Source organism: Diaphorina citri, unplaced genomic scaffold (assembly GCF_000475195.1).
Source record: "Diaphorina citri unplaced genomic scaffold, Diaci psyllid genome assembly version 1.1 scaffold1332, whole genome shotgun sequence".
NCBI lineage: Eukaryota > Metazoa > Arthropoda > Insecta > Hemiptera > Psyllidae > Diaphorina > Diaphorina citri.
Genome location: NW_007378760.1, coordinates 36,606 through 60,659, shown reverse-complemented (window position 1 = coordinate 60,659; position 24,054 = coordinate 36,606). Strand labels below are relative to the sequence as shown.

Sequence of the window (24,054 nt, the reverse complement as noted above, 5' to 3'; positions counted from 1 at the left end):
CTGAGAGCTATGTCTAACTGATGAGTTCAAATAAGAACGAAACGCGTCTTAGGCTGCTCTTAGGTGTTGGCTAAATTGATCTTATCAGTCAATAAGGCACTCAATACCCACCCATTACCTATTGTCACTACTCTCACTAGTAGTGAAGTTGTACTTTTAATGGTTTTAATCCTGGAGAGCAATTGTACTCTTTTTGTTATCTTCATAAGACAAAGTATAACATACAAGGATGTTAATACCAAAGGTATACCTTAAAGGATGCCTGATTCGAGTATTTCATTAAGTAATTGAATGAAGATCTTATCAGTCAATAAGGCACTCCATACCCACCCATTACCTATTGTCACTACATAATAATTAAATTATCAGATAATAATACGTTATCTGATTATGACGTCACACACGTGTACCTGTTGACTTCCGGTCACGTGACCTCTCCTATCTATAAAGTCATCAATGAGGAGAGCTTGTTGGGTTATCAGATAATAATACGTTATCTGATTATGACGTCACACACGTGTACCTGTTGACTTCCGGTCACGTGACCTCTCCTATCTATAAAGGCATCAATGAGGAGAGCTTGTTGGTGTGGGGGTGATTTTAATATTCAAATTGCTTAAGTGACTATAATCTTACTACATACACAAAAGACCCACTCTGAAGCTTTAGGTGTAGGGGCATCTACCCCAAGGGATTGGTTAAGCTTATAATAATGCTTCTTGGGGTGGGGGTGATTTTAATATTCAAATTGCTTAAGTGACTATAATCTTACTACATACACAAAAGACCCACTCTGAAGCTTAGGTGTAGGGGCATCTGCCCCAAGGGATGGGTTAGCCGTTAGCTTATAATAATCTTCCTACTGCAGATGTCTGCAATACACCTACATATTCGCAAACGTAATTGTGTTACCTTTTAATAGGCACGTGAAAAATAATTTCCAACAAGATAGATAGATAATAATAAAGATATAGATAGGTCCTACCTTTAATAGCAAATAGACCTTGTTTATCTTTCACCCATTTAAGAAGATAGCAGGAATTAATCTACTTACTGAGGGGAGGGATTACAAGAATTATGTAGGATTACAGTTTTCATCAGGAATTAAGGAAGATTACAGGCATTGCTTACTGGTCACATTAAGTTCTAATCCTATGTAGACAAACAAAAGTAACCAAACATCCCCGTACCCCGGGGTTACAAAAGTACAAAACATAAATATACAAAAGTAGGAGACATACCTACAAAACATACTGGGAGGATGAGATGAGATTCGTTTTGTAAACGACAGTGACACGAAATCTATGAACTACGTTACAGGGTGGTTGGAAAATTTTGAGGGCGAAATAGGGATACATTACATATACGTACATATTAAAATTTGGTAGTTTTTAAAACTAGAAAATTTGTATCTCTGAAACATTATCTATAAGGAATTTCTCGGGTCTATTGTCAGGTCTAAATTGGGTGATTTCTGTATGTTTTTTGTAAATAAAAAATAAACATATTTATAAATTGCTGTTTACTGTTTTAGCTATTAGATACCTACTTGAGACAACCCCATCTTCCTCTCATTTTCAACCGTTTGTTTCACTACTTCCGACACGCACGCTACCAGAAATAACTCCAATCATAATATCAATTTAATAAACTCTCTCCCAGTTTTGCTCGAAAAGGGATTGAAAGAGAAAAATAACAATGAGCTCACTCCACAGGAGGTAAGGATTCAGAAGTAGCAATAGACTAGGGGGATCTTTTGCAGATGTAATGCTTATTATGGCCATACGTGAAGTAGCAGTTTTGATGACTTTATGGGACATCCCTCAGTGGTGTAGCGGTTGGGGGATCTTTTGCAGATGTAATGCTTATTATGGCCATACGTGAAGTAGCAGTTTTGATGACTTTATGGGACATCCCTCAGTGGTGTAGTGGTTACTTGGTTAGTGGACTTTGGATTTGGAGGTTGGTGGATCGAGTTCAAGTCACGTCATAGAATTGAGCATAGTGTATTAATTGGGGAACGACGTATGTACGTTTTTGACAAGTCCTCATGCTTAACACAAACAAATAATTATAATAATAACAAATTTCATTGTAGGTACATATATACGTTGAATGAATTTTTTTATCAGCGCACAGTCAACTATCCAAAGGCCACTTTAGGGAAATAAATAATCTACACCAGAAACTATGGCCATACGTGAAGTAGCAGTTTTGATGACTTTATGGGACATCCCTCAGTGGTGTAGCGGTTGGTGGACTTTGGATTTGGAGGTTCATTGGGGAACGACTCTTCTTTTTTTTTATCAGCAAACAGTCAACTATCCAAAGGCCGCTTTGGGGAAACAAATAATCTATACACCAGAAATGGAACTACAAGGTCTTTCGTACATTGAAAGCGTAGTGGTGCGGATTTTAAAAGCGCGGAGTTAGCGGAGTAGCACGACAGACGCGACGGGACGTAACAAAGCGACGGCGACGCCGGAAAATGCGAACCTATGAAACTGATATAAATAGACCTCTCACACTGGATTCAACCTAATACAAACCTACATAGTTGCGCGACTACGCTTCCCTTAGAAAGAGGTATGTAGGTTCGGAGTTTCGACGAAACTATCAGGCGGGTTTAACGTAGAATTACTTGGTTTAACTCGTATAAGAAGGAGTTAGATCGGCGAAACTATCACACAGGACAGCATTGGGGAGTCTTACCTCTTATCGGACTTTTTATAAATACCATTTTATTTTGAACGGGCTTAGAACGTGCTTACCTCTGAGTACGTTTTTTACCAAGTGCATTCTCAGAATGATCTGAAGAACTTGTTTATAAATACGGGTGTAAGTATAAGAAAGAGCTAGGTCGGCGAAACTATCACATAGGACGGCATTGGGGAGAACTAAATCACACGAGAGTAAGTTTCGACGAAACTATCAGGCGGGTTTAACGTAGAATTACTTGGTTTAACTCGTATAAGAAGGAGTTAGATCGGCGAAACTATCACATAGGACGGCATTGGGGAGAACTAAATCACACGAGAGTACGGAAAGGCTGTAAACATTTTATGGGAAGTCGAAAAAAAGCCCCGACTTCCGACAGCCGGCCTTGTATCCTTTTCCGTTTTCCGAATAGCATTCTTCATTATTTTAGATTCCTTTTAATGATCAGCATCAGTAGTATTATTACCATTGTTATTATTAGTATTATCGTTAATAGAACATTTTATGGGAAGTCGAAAAAAAGCCCCGACTTCCGACAGCCGGCCTTGTATCCTTTTCCGTTTTCCGAATAGCATTCTTCATTATTTTAGATTCCTTTTAATAATGATCAGCAGTAGTATTATTACCATTGTTATTATTAGTATTATCGTTAATAGTTTTCTTTTCATTAATACTAGCAGAACTAGCATGACCATGATCATTATTGTTATTGTTGTTCGTCTGAGATTGCTGCTGATTGTGGACGTGTTTCGCCTTCTCGGCAGCCTTATTTCGAACAATCCTGGAAAAAAAACGGGAAAAGTCAGACGGATTAGCTCGTTATCATAGAGTTTTGTTTAAAACTTTATATTTACCAAGGCCTTTAGTGACCTCCATTTGGCGACGAGCTATACCCGCCTAAACTCATATTCAATACACCCAACCTGAACGAGGACGGAAAAAGCCAGCCGCGCGAGGTTGCTCAGAGGTTATAGCTATTTTTATTTTTCCTACAGAAATCCAACCACTGTCATTAACAAAAGCACTAGTTGTTCACACATCTCGAATAATTCTCAACGTCACAATTTCCTCGGTAAAGGTTCACGCGTTCATTAGAAATGTTAATTCGTTCAAATTAGTATCGGTTTTCGTTTTTTTTGTTTTGGTCTGATCAATTTCATTTATTGTAATTTCCCAATTATGGGCGCTTTGTTTTTCCCCCCCTCTCTACCTTCCCATTCCACAAAACCAGCGTGTTTTGTTCCTCTCAAAAAATCTGCATTCATTTGCATAATCGTGGGGTTTAAAGTTAACTCCTTATTTAACCCCGGAGCTTCTCCAACTTTTTTAGTGTTACAAAATAATTATGAGAGTATTTTCGCTGAATGAAGATTTTGTTGGGCTTAAAATTCAGATCATAATTTAAATTTAGTTTTTTTATATGGTTCAATAGGTAAGTATCTATTGTAAGTAGGTATAGGTACCTATCTATACCTATGTGATAAATACTAAACCAGTTCTTTCTCTGGAAATCCCGTGGAATGGTTTTCTCTTCCTTCTTTTCCTACCTAACAAGATACTGTCAAATTTTCACCAAAGTTGTAGGTTGTAGATATCTCTGGATCCATGCTCCTACATATTTGTGTAGTTCATTCAATAAGTTCAATTCTAGTTCTGTGATAAATACTAAACCAGTTCTTTCTCTGGAAATCCCGTGGAATGGTTTTCTCTTCCTTCTTTTCCTACCTAACAAGATACTGTCAAAATTTCACCAAAGTTGTATCTCTGGATCCATGCTCCTACATATTTATGTATTTCATTCAATAAGTCCAATTCTAGTTCTACGTTATTATAGCCCTACTTTTGGGGTTAACCCCATTTTCAAATTGTCACCAACCCAAAAGCGAAAACAACAAACATCAAAAAGCTCTCCTCAGTTCTCAAAGAAAACATGAAACACAAAAGTTACACTTTCTAGAATACCCCATTAAATGACAATAAATATTTAGAACGACCGACAAAGCCGACAATCCTTTCAAATCAAAAGCTCCGGAGTTTCTTAAAATCCAATAAAAATATACACTGCAGTGCGGAAAAATGGGACAGTTTGCAAGCCAATTTCTTTGCTCTGACAGTCTTTCCTGGATGTTTAAAAAATAGTATCTCCAAACATCTTCTGGTACCATTACCTAATAGTTAAAGTAGAAACACACCATCACGTCACGTGAAGTCATGGGGAATCAGAACGATGTAGTTCAAAGTTTTTCCATAATATTGTAGGTAATTTCGTTCAGGACAGCCACACTACTATCACGTCACGTGACCGTCATTTTGTTCCAAATTTTTTCGCTCGTGAGTGTACCTACCTACTGGTCACATTAAGTTCTAATCCTATGTAGACAAACAAAAGTAACCAAACATCCCCGTACCCCGGGGTTACAAAAGTACAAAACATACAAAAGTAGGAGACATACATACAAAATATACTGGGAGGATGAGATGAGATTCGTTTTGTAAACAACAGTGACACGAAATCTATGAACTACGTTACAGGGTGGTTGGAAAATTTTGAGGGCGAAATTGGGATACATTACATACTAAAATTTGGCAGTTTTTAAAAGTAGAAAATTTGTATCTTTGAAACATTATCTATAAGGAATTTCTCGGGTCTATTGACCTGACAATTCAGGTCTAAATTGGGTGATTTCTGTATGTTTTTTGTAAATAAAAAATAAACATTTATATATTGCTATTTACTGTTTTAGCTATTAGATACTTACTTGAGACAACCCCATCTTCCTCTCATTTTCAACCGTTTGTTTCACTACTTCCGACACGCACGCTACCAGAAATAACTCCAATCATAATATCAATTTAATAAACTCTCTCCCAGTTTTGCTCGAAAAGGGATTGAAAGAGAAAAATAACAATGAGCTCACTCCACAGGAGGTAAGGATTCAGAAGTAGCAATAGATTAGGGGGATCTTTTGCAGATGTAATGCTTATTATGGCCATACGTGAAGTAGCAGTTTTGATGACTTTATGGGACATCCCTCAGTGGTGTAGCGGTTGATGGACTTTGGATTTGGGGGTTGGTGGATCGAGTTCAAGTCACGTCATAGAATTGAGCATAGTGTATTCATTAGGGAACGACTCTTCTTTTTTTATCAGCAAACAGTCAACTATCCAAAGGCCATTTTAGGGAAACAAATAATTTACTAGAAACGGAACTACAAGGTCTTTCGTACATTGAAAGCGTAGTGGTGCGGATTTTAAAAGTGCGGAGTTAGCGGAGTAGCGCGACAGACGCGACGGGACGTAACAAAGCGACGACGACGCCGGAAAATCCGAACCTATGAAACTGATATAAATAGACCTCTCACACTGGAGTCAACTATCAGAACAGAAGGGTTTAACGTGGAACTACTTGGTTTACCTCGTATAGAAGTAAAAGGAGCTAGATTCGGAGTTGCAATGTAACTATCTGAAGAGTTTAACCTGGATGGTGGAACTAATAAATAAGGAACTATAAGAAAGAGCTAGGTTGGCGAAACTATCACATAGGACGGCATTGGGGAGAACTAAATCACACGAGAGTACGGAAAGGCTGTAAACATTTTATGGGAAGTCGAAAAAAAGCCCCGACTTCCGACAGCCGGCCTTGTATCCTTTTCCGTTTTCCGAATAGCATTCTTCATTATTTTAGATTCCTTTTAATGATCAGCATCAGTAGTATTATTACCATTGTTATTATTAGTATTATCGTTAATAGTTTTCTTTTCATTAATACTAGCATGACCATGATCATTCTTGAACGCAGCTTTTATTATTAAGTTCACTTCATCAGGTTCTGAAGTGCCGGTATGTCTTTAGAAGCAGTTGATTTTGTAGTTTTATCTAGCATTGTAGTTGATGTAAGCCTTCCTAATAGGTGTCATTCTACTGGACATTAATTGGCAAACATAAGGTTTTGAAGTGCCGGTATGTCTTTAGAAGCAGTTGATTTTGTAGTTTTATCTAGCATTGTAGTTGATGTAAGCCTTCCTAATAGGTGCCATTCTACTGGACATTAATTGGTAAACATATAAAAAAAAAATGTTACATAGAACATTCTGCTGATAGCAAAAATTATGTAAGTAAGAATATCTAATTACCTATTTCTCTACTACAGGTATCTCTAATAGATACATTTCACATGGGCAGATACCGAAACCTATACACCAATCAACCATAGCAAGCAAGTTATGATTTTCACGAGTCCTCAACTCAAGTGGACTCAAAGTTGGAGAGGGGGCAAACAATTAGAAAATTATATATCTGATAAACATTTCGACAGAAAAACAAAAAGATTGAAGGGTAAAACTAGAGAGCGTGAAATAGGACTCCCTGATTGGCTCTTTCTCATTCATTCTCTATTGGCTCAACGAGTGGGGAGCTCTCGAAAAACTCAAAGGGTAGCTTTTCATATTTTTACCCCTCGGGCGAAGCATATTTTCTCTCCCCTTCAATATGCAAAGCCCCCCTTTTTTCCTGTTTCGGAATGATTGTGACTTTTTGATTTCGTAGAAATTTCACCTTTGTTTCTAAATCTGAAGGTTATGAAAATGGAATTTTCTGTTAATCTTTTTAGATTTTTTTGTCCCTTTTTTTAATGGTCCTTTTTGTAACATGTTGGATTGCTTCAATATTGAATGTCTTTCTAAAAATATAGGTACAAACAATTGAAAAGAAATTGGTAAATTTGAATCCGTTTGGAACTGTTTTCATCATCCTCAAAAATAGGTCCTCCAAAATCATAGGTATGTTCTAGATTTCACAAACACATCAAACATTAGAGATGTACGGAAGAACTTAATCAGTACCCAACTACCTATTTACCTACATAATTATTCAGGTAGTTATATTAGTAGCGAATAGGTATAGGTATTAGTTTTTCTACTTGTCCTATGTACACTAGGTATAATGCCATTTACAACAGGCACTTTGTACTCTGTACTCATTTTGTAATTACGTCCCAGCCTCATGTATAGCTAGTTCTGTGCATTATAGGTACAAACAATTGAAAAGAAATTGGTAAATTTGAATCCGTTTGGAACTGTTTTCATCATCCTCAAAAATAGGTCCTCCAAAATTATAATGTTCTAGATTTCAGAAACACATCAAACATTATAGAGATGTACGGAAGAACTTAATCAGTACCCAACTACCCATTTACCTACATATTCAGGTAGTTATATTATAGTAGCGATTTAGCGAATAGGTACCTATAGGTATTAGTTTTTCTACTTGTCCTATGTACACTAGGTATAATGCCATTTACTACAGGCACTTTGTACTCTGTACTCATTTTGTAATTACGTCCCAGCTTCATGTAGTTAGTTCTGTGCATAGTTTGCCTAACTTCCATTACCGAGCTGCAAACACAGCTATACACAGTCGTATCAATTTCCACGTTGTAAAATTTGCCTACCACTAATTTGTTTGTGGAATTTCAAATTAAACTCCAGTCCTAATGGCTCTGAGGTAGGAGGTTTCCACAAAGCACATTAATATCTGTTTCCCCTCCCCGTACAGACCCACTTGTCTTGCTAATTTGTCTGAAGTTGTTCTCTATCTCCATATTCCTCGAAAGTTGGAACATCAAAGCCCTCGCAAGCTTTCGAGGCAGACCGCCATTACCGTTAATTGATGGAAAAGTAAAAAGCTCTCGTCTCTCTCGTGTCTTCTTTACTGCAATTTAATTCAATTTTCGTCCTCATAAAACCTTTCAACTTATAAAGTTGGGCTTGAGTTTATTATTTTCAGAAGAGGGGAGGTCTGACTTATCTGGCATAGTTATCTAAGTGAATGTCTGATTGCCTGTTTGAGTTGGGGGTGGTATCTCTTGAGAAGATTACAGAAAATTCTTCTTGGTGTCCTTCAAAATGTTTCAAAACACATTGCTTTCGAGCTAGCTCGAGAAAGAAATACATAAATATTTAGACACTCATTTGTTAGTGGATGTGTCAAAATCACCATCTAGGTACCTAGATCAGAATAACTAAAAATGGCTTTTTAAGTTCAGATGTAATTTGGTATGCAGATTCCATATGATCTGACATTGATGTTTCTAGCTTTCCAGTCAAACACTCTCATCAATACCCCTCTCTTTCTGATGTAATCGAATACATTCTTCTGTTTCCAATTCATAAAGGTCCCTTGCTTTTTTCATTTTATCACCAATTCCCAGCAGTGGGACTTGGAATTCTAGTTTTCAATCTGTGCACAAGAGTAAAGAGTCTCTTTATTGCGATGACCTTTTCCACCCTCCTTGTTTTTTTGGAAATAAAGGTCCCTTGCTTTTTTCATTTTATCACCAATTCCCAGCAGTGGGACTTGGAATTCTAGTTTTCAATCTGTGCACAAGAGTAAAGTCTCTTTATTGCGATGACCTTTTCCACCCTCCTTGTTTTTTCGGAAAATGATGGATGGTGAATTTTGCGCAAGACATTATTTTAATCAGTGTTGAAATTGGACGTCTGAGAATTGGAGTTTTTTTTTCCAAAAGTGTTTGATTCAGAGTGTTGTCAAATGTTTTGGCATTAGAAAGAATTTTTTGGAAAATGATGGATGGTGAATTTTGCGCAAGACACTATTTTAATCAGTGTTGAAATTGGACGTCTGAGAATTGGAGTTTTTTTCCAAATGTGTTTGATTCAGAGTGTTGTCAAATTTTTTGGCATTAGAAAGAACATTGGACGTCTGAGAATTGGAGTTTTTTTTTCCAAATGTGTTTGATTCAGAGTGTTGTCAAATGTTTTGGCATTAGAAAGAACAATAACAATGAATATTATTCTTGAATACAGAGATGTGTTTTGAAATAATATTTCATTTGTTATTCGAGCTTTTGAGGGAGTGAGCTTTTGGTGGAGATGATGACCTTTCAACGTTCGTTGTGAAGCCTCAGCTCGCTGGAAAGTCTGGAAGCATTCGCTTAGCTCTTGTCTTTAACTAATGTCACACGTGACATTTATGTCTAAGCTTACATAGGTATGTAATACATGAAATTACATATATGTATATATTTTCTCATATGTCTGAGAAACACCTTACACCTAGGTACTATCCTGCATGAGGGATAACCACCTACCAACCTTCGCTTAGCTCTTGTCTTTAACTAATGTCACACGTGACATTTATGTCTAAGCTTACATAGGTATGTAATACATGAAATTACATATATATATTTTCTCATATGTCTGAGAAACACCTTACACTTATGTACGATCCTGCATGAGGGATAACCACCTACCAACCAGAATACCTCTTCAAAAATTTATTATGTACTCGTACCTAATTGTGGAAATTCTCAAACAATTCAATCTTACCAAGGGCACAATATTTTATTATTCCCTCTTACAAAGGGCACAATTTTATCCTATCTTACCAAGGACATTATTTCAGCCCATCTTACCAAGGGCACAATACCATCTTATTAAGGGCACGACTGTATCTGGTCTTACCAAGGGCACAATACCATCTTATTAAGGGCACGACTGTATCTGGTCTTACCAAGGGCACAGTAAGTGTGAAATGTTCGCTATCAGTACTTGGAGCAGCTGTTTCGTCAACCTGTTGTTTTCTCTCTCAACTATCCATTACTTCCATATCATTGCCTCTCTCGCTCTCCCAACTTCAATTCTTCCAGTGGGGTGAACACACACTCTCTACATCTCCCCAGCATTACTTCCATATCATTGCCTCTCTCGCTCTCCCAACTTCAATTCTTCCAGTGGGGTGAACACACACTCTCTACATCTCCCCAGGGGAGTACACAGAGCTTGTAGCCAAAATAACATGTTATGTTAATGTAAGCGAAATGACAAGAAGTGCACAATCAATTAGATTTATTAAAACAAATGTCATTATCATTTATAATAATCTTCCTACTGCAGATGTCTGCAATACACCTACATATCCGCAAACGTAATTGTGTTACCTTTTAATAGGCACGTGAAAAGTAATTTCCAACAAGATAGATAGATAATAATAAAGATATAGATAGGTACCCAAATCCTACTTCTAATAGCAAAATAGACCTTCATTATCTTTCACCCGTTTAAGAAGATAGCAGGAATTAATCTACTTACTGAGGGATTACAAGAATTATGTAGGATTACAGTTTTCATCAGGATCATTATCATGGGGATTTGGAATTTGATTCATTTGGCTGTGAGTTTTCACAATGGAAACATATGTTGAAACAATGTAAACATGATGCTTTTTACTCTATTTACGTTGCTTTTTTTCTGACTTCCTCCTCCAAGGGAACCCTTCCTAGGTGGGAGGGTTCCCTGGGTGGGAGGGTTCCCTAGGTGGGAGGGTTCCCTTGGAGGAGCTCTTCTACCCAAGCATACTGGGATACTGTTTGTGTGTATAAATTAAAGACCATCAAATTACAAGCTACTTGTTTGTTATTAGTAAGATTTTCAAATCCATTTTTTTCCTCTGTATCAAGGTGGGAAGGTAGGTATCCTTTAGCAATTCTAAAATAAATTCTCCTATTAGATTATAATGGTCGACATTTTCACACTTAACTTTCTGCCCATTTGTTTTTTCTTTTACAAAAAATCTAATGGGCAGGTACACTTAGGTCTGGTTTTAGAAGTCGGTACCTACTCAGTAGAATAGTAGGCTCATTATCATGGGGATTTGGAATTTGATTCATTTGGCTGTGAGTTTTCACAATGGAAACATATGTTGAAACAATGTAAACATGATGCTATTAAATAGAAATTGTCTAGGCTAATTTTTTCTGACTTTCTTTTAGGTGGGAGGGTTCTCCTGGAGAAGCTATTTGTGTGTATAAATTAAAGAACATCAAATGGCAAAGTGCTTTTGTTTGTCAGTATAATTTTCAAATCCATTTTCTCCTCTCCACCAAGGTGGGTAGGTATAGTAGGTACTCTTTAGCAGTTCTAAATTCTCATACCTATTAGATGATATTGGTCAACATTTTCACACTTAACTTTCTGCCCTGATTTTACAAAAAATCTAATGGGCAGGTACACTCAAGTCTGGTTTTAGAAGTCGGTACCTACTCAGTAGAATAGTAGGTACTTAGAGTCGGTTTCATTGTCGGTAGGCACTTGTTTAGAAATATAATTTTGTTTATAAATAGGTTGGTGTATTGATATCTCTATTAACAAAAGATCTTCGAGATTTCTCTTTGTTTGTGGAAATAGAATCTAGTAATTATCAAGTACTTATACCCAGAGGTATTGAAAAATAAAGACTAACAACCTGGCCTAACGATAAAAATAAGACCGATTAGTGTCAAAGTACAAATTAAATCAACACTTTTAACCCTTTTCCTACAGTATTACAGAGGCGAGTGAAAAAAAAAAAATAATAAATAAAAAAAATAAAGCAATTAAAGCAATAAAATTTGAAGTAGCCGGTGTTAATTGCTGTAAACAATTGCCAATAATCAATAATAAAATCAGAACAAACTAAAGCTGCTCAGAACTCAGAACGTCTGATGGGTCTACGAGTATTCCGAGAGAAGTGCCTAGTAATTAAGACATTTTGCGTAATATTTTGCCCTATTGTGTCTATCTCTTTATTATTAGAGTGTGAGTTATTAGAGAAAAGTAACTAGGTAATGCAGACGGCCTCAATTAGACAGCAGGCGGACCGAAGGAAATTAGAAGGCAGGAATATAAAACTGAGATTGAATGAAAAACGATAAAATAAATCGGTTGGTTGGCCTCGATGAAGTTGTTTATAAGGACTTGTTGCCCTAAGAAAAACTCACTAAACAGAAATAGGTTGTTACTAAAGTTGTACAGAATAAGGCTAAAGGAAACGAGATAAAAAGTGAGTAAGTAATAATCTGCATTATCTGGAATAGAAATTTTCAGTTGGACCTCAGGCCTCGCAAAATTTCCCAGAATAAGAGTATTTATTTATATAGACTCTTTATTGGTTATAATTCGATAATGTAGGTACACAAATACTAGACAGCAGGCGGACCGAAGGAAATTAGAAGGCAGGAATATAAAACTGAGATTGAATGAAAAACGATAAAATAAATCGGTTGGTTGGTCTCGATGAAGTTGTTTATAAGGACTTGTTGCCCTAAGAAAAACTCACTAAACAGAAATAGGTTGTTACTAAAGTTATACAGAATAAGGCTAAAGGAAACGAGATAAAAAGTGAGTAAGTAATGGTCTGCATTATCTGGAACAGAAATTTTCCGTTGGACCTCAGGCCTCGCAAAATTTCCCAGAATAAGAGTATTTATTTTTATAGACTCTTTATTGGTTATAATTCAATAATGTAGGTACACAAATAAAAGAAATTAGAAACAAAGGGCGAAATTATTGCCTGGGGCAATCTCTACCATTCAACCCTGTTGTATCTATACCCAAAGAGCTGGAGAGCCGGACTTCATCAGTTCAGACTAGTTCAGAGCTGTTTTTAGACGTGGTGCACTAAGAAACCCGTTTCCCTACCCCAGCAGGAACTTCAAGAAGTGGAAAATGGGAGTTGTGTATCATTTTCACATGAATCCATTCCCATTCTTTTGTCTTTACACTCACGCTCCTGCTGTTCCCTATGTTTTTCCCGAAACTTTTTTTTCGAAACAAGAAAATACAAGGGAACAACGGGAACAAGAAAAGAACCGAAGGAAATTAGAAGGCAGGAATATAAAACTGAGATTGAATGAAAAACGATAAAATAAATCGGTTGGTTGGCCTCGATGAAGTTGATGTTTATAAGGACTTGCTGCCCTAAGAAAAACTCACTAAACAGAAATAGGTTGTTACTAAAGTTGTACCGAATAAGGCTAAAGGAAACGAGATAAAAAGTGAGTAAGTAATAATCTGCATTATCTGGAACAGAAATTTTCCGTTGGACCTCAGGCCTCGCAAAATTTCCCAGAATAAGAGTATTAAATTTATATGTATATAGACTCTTTATTGGTTATAATTCAATAATGTAGGTACACAAATACAAGAAATTAGAAACAAAGGGCGAAATTATTGCCTGGGGCAATCTGTACCATTCAACCCTGTTGTATCTATACCCAAAGAGCTGGAGAGCCGGACTTCATCAGTTCAGACTAGTTCGGAGCTGTTTTTAGACGTGGTGCACTAAGAAACCCGTTTCCCCACACCAGCAGGAACTTCAAGAAGTGGAAAATGGGAGTTGTGTATCATTTTCACATGAAAATCCATTCCCATTCTTTTGTCTTTACACTCACGCTCCTGCTGTTCCCTATGTTTTTTCCGAAACTTTTCCGAAACTTCTTTTTTTTCGAAACAAGAAAATACAAGGGAACAACGGGAACAAGAAAAGAAAAGCAAAGATTTGCTCCTTCTATCCCGTATCCCCCCTCGTAAGAAAATATCCAAGAAAAATACAAGAAAAGAAAGCAAAGATTTGCTCCTTCTATCCCCCCTCGTAAGAAAATATCCAAGAAAAACACGAGGAGCGAGGAGAAGAAGGAGGAATGAGTGTGAGAAAAGGAGTTTGGGAGGAGAAGAAGAATGTGGAGTAGAAGGGGGAGAATGAGGAATGGGGAAGAGATGGAGAAGAAGAAGAAAAAGAAGAAGAAGAAGGAGGAGGAGGATGAGGATGAGGAGGAGGAGGGGGAGGAGGAGGAGGAGGAGGAGGTGGAAAAAAACGAGATGTAGGAACGAGGAGAAGAAGGAGGAATGAGTGTGAGAAAAGGAGTTTGGGAGGAGAAGAAGAATGTGGAGTAGAAGGGGGAGAATGAGGAAGAGATGAAGAAGAAGAAGAAGAAGAAGAAGAAGAAGGAGGAGGAGGTGGAGGAGGTGGAAAAAAACGAGATGTAGGATAAGGAGGAAAGTTTGAATAAGGGGAAGGAAGAAAAGGAATAGAATGATGTGGATGGAGGAGAAAAGAGACTAGGAGGAAGAGGAGATGGAAAGATAGGAGGGGAAGGAAGGAGAAAAAGAGGAGAGGGAGATGAAGGAAAAGGCAAATGCGCCGAGACGGTGGTTTCATTCTACAAGGAGGAAAATATCGATCCTTATCTCTCTATAATATTATTATATTGCCTCCACTAGGCCTTCTCTCTGCTCATTGGTTAAGATGATTTAAACAAGGGTAAAGGAAGAAAAACAAGTCGGAGATAAGATGAGGAGAGAAGGTATCAATGTCGGGCCTTTATATTCGAGCTTTGTTGTAAGCTATACTTAACATTGTTGATTGTTGTAAGCTCTGCCTAAGCTTACATTGTAGTAAATGTAAGCTCTTCATGCCTAAAATAAGGGGGGAAAGTGCTGAACAGAAGATACCTACTTGTTAGCCAAATTCCCTTTATTTTTTACCTATTTTTTCTTGGCCTTTATTTTTTTCAGGCTAATCGGGTTTAACGCTACCTTGAGTAGGTACCTTTGCTATTTTTCTGGAATTAAAACAAGCTCTTCAATATTGCAATTTCCAGGTTTATCCAGAATTAAAGGAAGAAAAACAAGTCGGAGATAAGATGAGGAGAGAAGGTATCAATGTCGGGCCTTTATATTCGAGCTTTGTTGTAAGCTATACGTAACATTGTTGATTGTTGTAAGCTCTGCCCAAGCTTACATTGTAGTAAATGTGAGCTCTTCATTCCTAAAATAAGGGGGGAAAGTGGTGAACAGAAGATACCTACTTGTTAGCCAAATTCCCTTTATTTTTACCTATTTTTTCTTGGCCTTTATTTTTTTCAGGCTAGTCGGGTTTAACGCTACCTTGAGTATCTTTGCTATTTTTCTGGAATTTAAACAAGATCTTCAATATTGAAATTTCCAGGTTTATCCAGAACTCTAGTATTTCACCTATCATATCATGCAAAACTCCAGATACCTACACTTCAAGCTGTAGCCTGAATGCCAAGTTTTGTCGACAACAGGTGCTTTCCAAAAATACAAAATTTTCGGTTCAACTTGAAATTTGGAGAGTAAGGAAGCCAATAATGGGTGTAGTCCCCAGTACAATAACCTGAATGCCAAGTTTTGTCGACAACAGGTGCTTTCCAAAAGTGCAAAATTTTCGGTTCAACTTGAAATTTGGAGAGTAAGGAAGCCAATAATGGGTGTAGTCCCCAGAACAATAGGTCCGCGCGTTTTTATTGTCATCTCAGTACATTATTCAACGCCCTAAACACATTGTAAGCTGGAAACGTATAGCTAAAAATTAACTAGTATATTTTCATAATCGAGTTAAACAGAATAATAATAGCAAAGTGCATTAAACTTATCCCTTCTCTGCAATGATGGGGTGTTAATGAAATTATTATCAACTGAATTGAGCCGTACAATAACAACACACATTAAATCATCCCCCGTTCTTAATCCGAGCGGCTTAAATCGAATCCAATGTGTGAAGGAGGAGGGGAGGAGGTCGTGAAATGATAGTCGGTCATTTGGAAATCATGATTAACCTTCTGTTGGGAGATTTTTCAATGAAGATGTAATAAAATGAAACAACTAGGAATGAAAATAATGAAATGAAGATGGGATGCATCTGGAAGTTATTCTATGCTTCATCTGTTTGAGATGAGTGGCGAAAAATCACAACGGAGGTATTGTCCGAAAATCTTAAAGAGAAGGATAACAGGATAGGAGAAAGCCAGTCGTTCCGAGAACGACCTTATCTCGTTGAGATAAACCATACTTTCTACGTTTCTAATACAAGTTATGATCTTTTTTTTTTGTTTCTACAATTTGTATCTCTGCTTATTTCTCTGCATTTTTTCCAAGTATGTGTTATTATTGTTATTATATTTCTAAGCTGGACAACTGGACAAAGGCTCGGAATCTGTGAGCGTATATTACGAGTTTTTAGGTAGGTATGCAAATAGGATTTCAAAGGTTACACATACACAAATTTTCCTTGTTTTTTGTTCTGAGCTTGGACTTTTTTTCATACTTTCTTGTGTGTACGGTGATATGTTTTGTAACAATGAAAAAAATGTAAATTTAATGTTAATTATTTTAAGAATAATAAAAGTGGCTATCTCTAATTACCATGATCATTTCATGAATACGATATAACGGTGTTGTACGGAATAGAATAGAGAAGTGTAATGGTCACATCCACTAATACTCGTATGTATTGGTGGAGATGTCTGTTTGCCTGAATCACATTCTCCGGAAACAGTTATTTTACATCCGAAAATCTTTCTGTTGCTATCAGGATTTTTGATCCAAATTTCATTTTTCAAGGTATCTACATATACCACCTACGAGCGTAACAAATTTAATGTCACTGCAAATTTAATTTTTATAACATAGGTACCAAAAACCAATAACAGTTATTTTACATCCGAAAATCTTTCTGTTGCTATCAGGATTTTTGATCCAAATTTCATTTTTCAAGGTATCTATACCACCTACGGGCGTATTAAATTTAATGTCACTGCAAATTTAATTTTTATAACATACCAAAAACCAACGGTCTGCGAATCCTCGCCAATTTTATTTTCAACAAATTAGCAATATCTTCTCAATAATTACAATTTACTTAGAGTTCATCACACAATTCAGTCCACTTAAAATCCTCATAAACTCTACAGAGGGGGACGATTCCTGGGAAGTTCGGCTAAGCTGGACAAAGGTTCGGAATCTGTGAGCGTATATTACGAGTTTTTAGGTATGCAAATAGGATTTCAAAGGTTACACATACACAACTTTTCCTTGTTTTTTGTTCTGAGCTTGGACTTTTTTTCATACTTTCTTGTGTGTACGGTGATGTGTTTTGTAACAATGAAAAAAATGTAAATTTAATGTTAATTATTTAAGAATAATAAAAGTGGCTATCTCTAATTACCATGATCATTTTATGAGTACGCTATAACGCTGTTGAATAGAATAGAGAAGTGTAATGGTCACATCCACTAATACTCGTATGTATAAGTACGTACATAGATATTTGCACCTATTTAAGTACAGGGACCCAGGGAGGACTATGGGGCACCTATATAAAAGGCTACCTATAGGTATATAGGTAATTTTTTACCTATATATAAGTAATTTTTTTAACAGTTATTTTACATCCGAAAATCTTTCTGTTGCTATCAGGATTTTTGATCCAAATTTCATTTTTCAAGGTATCTATACCACCTACGAGCGTATTAAATTTAATGTCACTGCAAATTTAATTTTTATAACATAGGTACCAAAAACCAATGGTCTGCGAATCCTCGCCAATTTTATTTTCAACAAATTAGCAATATCTTCTCAATAATTACAATTTACTTAGAGTTCATCACACAATTCAGTCCACTTAAAATCCTCATAAACTCTACAGAGGGGGACGATTCCTGGGAAGTTCGGAAAAAAAAAAATGAATTTTCCTCACTCGACTGAGCAATTTTGGAAAAATTAAGTAAATAATAACAAGTACTGCAGTTTCCACCAGGCAGCAATGTGTTTTTTGTCATTTTTATAGCGAGTCCCCGCTCCACCGACAATACCAGTCGTCAGTTAAGTGCAAAATTGAGTTACCCCTCCTCCTTACCCTGGCTACGCCACCCTCATCACATGGGGTAAGAATGCACAGTGTTCAGTAGCTTAATTTTTATGAAACAATAATTTCTATAGGGTGAGCGAAAATTTTGTATTCAGCGGTTTTGAAAGTTTTTGATAGAACATTGAAGTCGACCATGTTTGGGTGACCGCTGGATAATATCATTAATCCAGAAGGTATGCACCTACTTGTATTATTTGGGGAGTTGTGTCCTAATATTATGTAGTATGTACCAATTAAGTTTTCTTACTACCATCATACAAAGAGAAAAATTAATAGAATTTGACTCAGGAATTAATATTTTTCCCTTTTATCTTAAGAATTCCATTTTCATTTGCCTTCTTATTCCATTTCCAAATCCGAAAGCTCAAAGCATCCCTCTTCTCTGACCAGCCTATAGTTGTGTAGGTTGCTCTCCCTTTTAGAGGTTAAAAAAATATATAAATAAATATGACGTTATTCTGATGACAAGCAATCTTGACAGGGGCCTCCTCAGGAAAATCTGAAGAGGAGAGAGACCATCCACTAATTTTTAGTGGAGACAGCTCTTTTCCTGCTGCTCTCTTTTCTCTCCCTTTTCTTCCAAGCCTGGTTTTGGCACTAAAAACTGACCATCGAAAATTTGACCCGATTACATTACTTTCCTTCCTATAGGATAAGGAAAGTAAAAAAAGAAAAACTACAGTGATTTCCATTTTTATTGATGTCGAACAAAAGTAAGTTAATTCTCTAAAACATCATAAAAATCATGCCTTTGTTCTTGTATATTGGACAAAATAAAATGGGCCTAATGTTTTATTCATTGATCTAAACCCTTTTCTATCATAAATTTGTAGATGAGGGTTATAATATTGCTGAAACTAAAAGTAAGAATGATATTTTTGAGTATTTCTATGTAATGTACGACGATTTAATCACTATTCACATGCTTGGAGATGTCTAAATTCACAGGAGATGTCTAAACTCCGTCACATCTCTCAGAGGGAGTTTAGACATCTCCACCAATACGAATATACCGACCTACTACCTTAATTCTCTTACTGAAAAGAAAGCATATGCATATGATTAGGTAACGATATGGCGGACATGGTACAGTTGCAATACACCTACACACCGACACGTTGCTGTCTAAACTCCGTCACATCTCTCAGAGGGAGTTTAGACATCTCCACCAATACGAATATACCGACCTACTACCTTAATTCTCTTACTGAATAGAAAGCCATGCATATGGTTAGGTAACGATATGGCGGACATGGTACAGTTGCAATACACCTACACACCGACACGTTGCTATTTTGGAAAAGCAAATAAATTTTCATGTAAAATTTTCTTATTTCGATTTCAAATGCAGAAAAGAAGGAAATGACGCAAAAACCTGATGCATTTATTAGCTGTTATTTACACCCATAATAATAATAATTAGGTAAGTGTATAATATACATAAATATGTAGATAAACATGAGGAGTATGTACCTATCTACAGTATTTACATAATTAGGTAGGTATGTGCGAGGTATTCTTTCTCGAAAATTTCAACATGTTTGAAAATGAGAGAAGACAAAAAATTGGCAAAGATTTCTGACACCTCCCGGCCGGCTTTCTTCTATCCTCTCCTTTTCTATTCGATTTCGGAACGATAAGGCCTTATCACTTACAGTTCCTTCTATTAAACATATTTTTTTAAAACCTCTTTCTTCAAGTTTCTTGTACTACCCACTGCCCAATTTTCCAATGGTGCTCCCTCAATTTCTTCCACAACCCCATAGGATCAAAGTCGTAAAAAATTAGGTACTTACCTGGATAAAATTTTAGAAACACAGCCATGGGATACCCTGAGTTGTCGCGAAATGTCGCAAGGCCGGACGCCGTTATGAGCCAGTTCGACGATCCGTTGACGCACGACGTCGGGCAGAGGACGTCCGTTGACGAAAACCCCGCCTAGTTGATTGACACCGCCGTGACCTGAAACAGAGAGAAATTCGGTGAAATCGTTAGTTATTTTTGGAAATTTATAAGGAAATTAGCTCATAAATGAGAAAAATTATACGTTTTCCAATGTTCAAAGGTCAAAGGATTCCACAGGATGAACAACATCTTCTCAACTTTACTGTGAACAGTTGGAGAATACCTGGATACATGATGACCTAAAAGAGGCCAACTAGAGAGCTGTTCACTTCTGGTTGCAAACTTCTGGAAGCGACGATCCGTTGACGCACGACGTCGGGCAGAGGACGTCCGTTGACGAAAACCCCGCCTAGTTGATTGACACCGCCGTGACCTGAAACAACGGAAAAATCAGGGAAATTTATAAGAAAATTAAGTCATGAATGAGAAAAATTATACGTTTTCCAATGGTCAAAGGTCAAAGGATTCCACAGGATGAACAACATCTTCTCAACTGTGAACAGTTGGAGAATACCTGCACACATGATGACCTAAAAGAGGCCAACTAGAGAGCTGTTCAAGTTGCAAACTTCTGGAAGTTCAAGATTTAAAGGTGGTTCCGGAAACGGAAAGTAAGTAAGTAAATGGTCAAAGAAATAATGATGTCCACAAGAAAGGTTATTATATTACCCATTTCTGATACAACATCTCTTTTGGTAAATTACCTCTAATCTCTAAAAGTATGTCCAAACATAATCAACCGGCCGTCACGTCGTCGATGAGCTGAATCTATGTTGTCGAGGCAGTGTGGACGGTTTAGTCGACATCGATCAAAGGCCGGTCGACTATGTGTGGAGTAGCTCAAGATTTAAAGGTGGTTCCGGAAACGGAAAGTAAGTAAGTAAATGGTCAAAGAAATAATGATGTCCACAAGAAAGGTTATTATTTTCCCCATTTCTGATACGACATCCCTTTTGGTAAGTTACCTTTAATCTCTGAAAGTGTGTCCACAAACATAGTCAACCGGCCGTCACGTCGGTCGATGAGCTGAATCTATGTTGTCGAGGCAGTGTGGATGGTTTAGTCGACATCGATCAAAGGCCGGTCGACTATGTGTGGACACACCTTAATAGGTCTACATGAACCTTTGTTACCTATAGGTACATATGTTATGTACCTATAGGAAAACCAAAAAAAAAAAAAAAAAAAAAAAAAAAAAAAAAAACGATGTCCATAAGAAAGGTTATTATGTTCCCCATTTCTGATGCCTCATCTCTTTTGGTAAGTTACCTTTAATCTCTGAAAGTGTGTCCACAAACATAATCAACCGGCCGTCACGTCGAACGTTATCGAGGCAGTGTGGACGGTTCAGTCGACATCGATCGACGGCCGGTCGACTATGTGTGGACACACCTTAATAGGTATACATGAACCTTTAGTACCTTTACATATGTCATACTTTTTCATTGGTATTCAGGTCGCTCAATACATTCACAATCATTTCTTCTGGGAGAAAAAAAACCATCGCACAATAATTAATAAACAAAGAACATAAATTACTCGTTTTCAGATAAAAATCATTCTTTTCACGTCTCTTTGTAGATATCACATCAGCCATACATCATGTGAGGTATCTCAAATCCAAACATCAACATGTTCACATTATATCCGAGCTAATCTAAATGATATACCTAGGTACCTACAGATAAAAATCATTCTTTTCACGTCTCTTTGTAGATATCACATCAGCCATACATCATGTGAGGTATCTCAAATCCAAACATCAACATATTCACATTATATCCGAGCTAATCTAAATGATAAAGGTACCTATGTAAAACGTACAAACATTTGTTCAAAATTGGCTACCACGCATCGTTACCCAAAAGTGTTTCACTTTGTGTATGTGTGTTCGTTTGTTTGTTTGTTGATGATTTGGTTTGAATAAAGAGACGTCTTGTGTTTTCGTTTGAAGATTAATAGGTGTAAATATTTCGAGTTTTATCGCGATCAAATACGCTCTGTTAATGCGTGTGTTGTGAGTAAGGGTGAGAGGGAGGATAGGGGGATATTCAATGAGAAAGAGAGATTAGGGGAAAATTTGAATGTTCGTTTGGGCATTTTAAATTTGGAATATAACATCTGGATATTAGGTAATAGGTACATAAGTTTGCTATGCACACTGTACAGCATAGATCTTTATAGCATGGATCTAAGCGACATTTGCGAATTTATCGAATCCTATCCGTAATGTCTTCAGTCTCGGAACTCTTGATTTTAATTGATTTTTTTTTTTTTTGTTTTTGGTCTATTAACCCTTAAGTTCATACCGTATCACATATGATACATGAACTTCTCGGTACCACTGCTGCGATCTTTTTATAGCATGGATCTAAGCGACATTTGCGAATTTATCGAATCCTATCCGTAATGTCTTCAGTCTCGGAACTCTTGATTTTAATTGATCTTTTTTTGTTTTTGGTCTATTAAAATTTTGTAAAAGTGTAAAAAACAGGTGTCTAAACCACTATTATCGTTAGTCGTCACCAGATCATTTTATCCCAGATCCTAGCGAAAGCTACCAGATGGTCCATCATTGAAACAGCTTAATAAACTTGAAAACAGAGAGCTCTTTGATATCATAAGCACAACCTGACGATTAAAATGAAAAACCTTCTACCAAGAGATATAAAGCTAAGATAACAAACATCATCCTTATCAGGGATTGAACAGAGCTACTAGTGTTGGATTAGCACAATGCTTTAATTTTTTTTTTTTTTTGCTGACGATTAAAATGAAAAACCTTCTACCAAGAGATATAAAGCTAAGATAACAAACATCATCCTTATCAGGGATTGAACAGAGCTACTTGTGTTGGATTAGCACAATGCTTTCATTTTTTTTTTTACGAAATTATCGAAGACATTTTGAGCTTTAGAGCTAAACTGCTCTATGCTCTATGGATATTTGGACAAATACATCATGTAATGAGCGTTTGAATCTGCATGTCAGGTTCCTCCTCAGGTTGATAGTGATTTTCTCAGCAACAGCAAAATTGGTTTACTCGTACGTATAACATTTGAAAGTTGAAAATTAAAAACGAGATTGGTCAGGCCTTACAAACCTATCATACTCGTGGATATAAGCATAAAAGCATTGTCTATTGTCAAGCACGGTATTTACACGTAATGGCTATTTCATAAAAGTTCTTTATTTGCCCGATAAAGCGAAATAAAAGCGAATAGAGGGAGCAACTAGGCGAGGGCTACATTAAACGAAAAACTGAAATTTGAAAAAGTTACATTGAAAGAACCATAAGAAACATGGAAAATAGTGGATGTGCCAAATTCACTTTAGTGATTTTGTCACATCCACTAACGGAACTTGGAAAATAGAAATCAATGGTAATAATTGGTTAGTATTTTAAGCATGGAAACTTGAGAGAAGTTATAATGTATAATACCTATTGGTTCATGACATTGACAATATCTCATTTTTAAAAAGTATTTTGAGTTTTCCTTGGTAATCTTGGGCTGTTCGGTTAAAATAGATAAATAAATAATTTGTCATCTTAAAAAACCTTTTAAAACTTAAATGGCCTTATTAATATTCTAATGAAATATTCTAAAACAAGTCATAAAAAATATTACAAAAATCTTCTCTTGTGACTAAAAAATCTTTGCAATCAAAATTAATTACCCTATTAAGTGGTCATTGGAAAAGCAGATGAAAAATCACACAAAGTAATATTAACACCAAAGAGTAAAAAAATCAAAGATAAAAAAAAAGAAAAACAATTAAAAGTGTGTCGAAAAGAACCGGAAAGGTAAAAACCCCGGGGAAAAAAATCTCTATAAATTAAATATAGCGGAAAAAAGAACGTGATTAGAAAAAATCATTGCACCTGTTAGAATTCGCTCATTTTGGCGGAGGAGAAGATTTGAAAAT

At 36.5% G+C, this 24,054-nt stretch overlaps 1 protein-coding gene across 1 annotated transcript in view; it reads right to left on the bottom strand.

The window, feature by feature from the left end:
- LOC103515404 overlaps positions 1–24,054 on the bottom strand; it is a 71,762-nt gene that overhangs the window by 22,130 nt on the left and 25,578 nt on the right. The window contains exons 7-8 of the mRNA XM_008480345.3: positions 3,393–3,499; positions 2,772–2,811 (exon numbers count right to left, since the gene is read on the bottom strand). Coding sequence (XP_008478567.1) covers positions 2,772–2,811; positions 3,393–3,499 — 147 coding nt within the window. The remainder of the gene's footprint in view (positions 1–2,771; positions 2,812–3,392; positions 3,500–24,054) is intronic.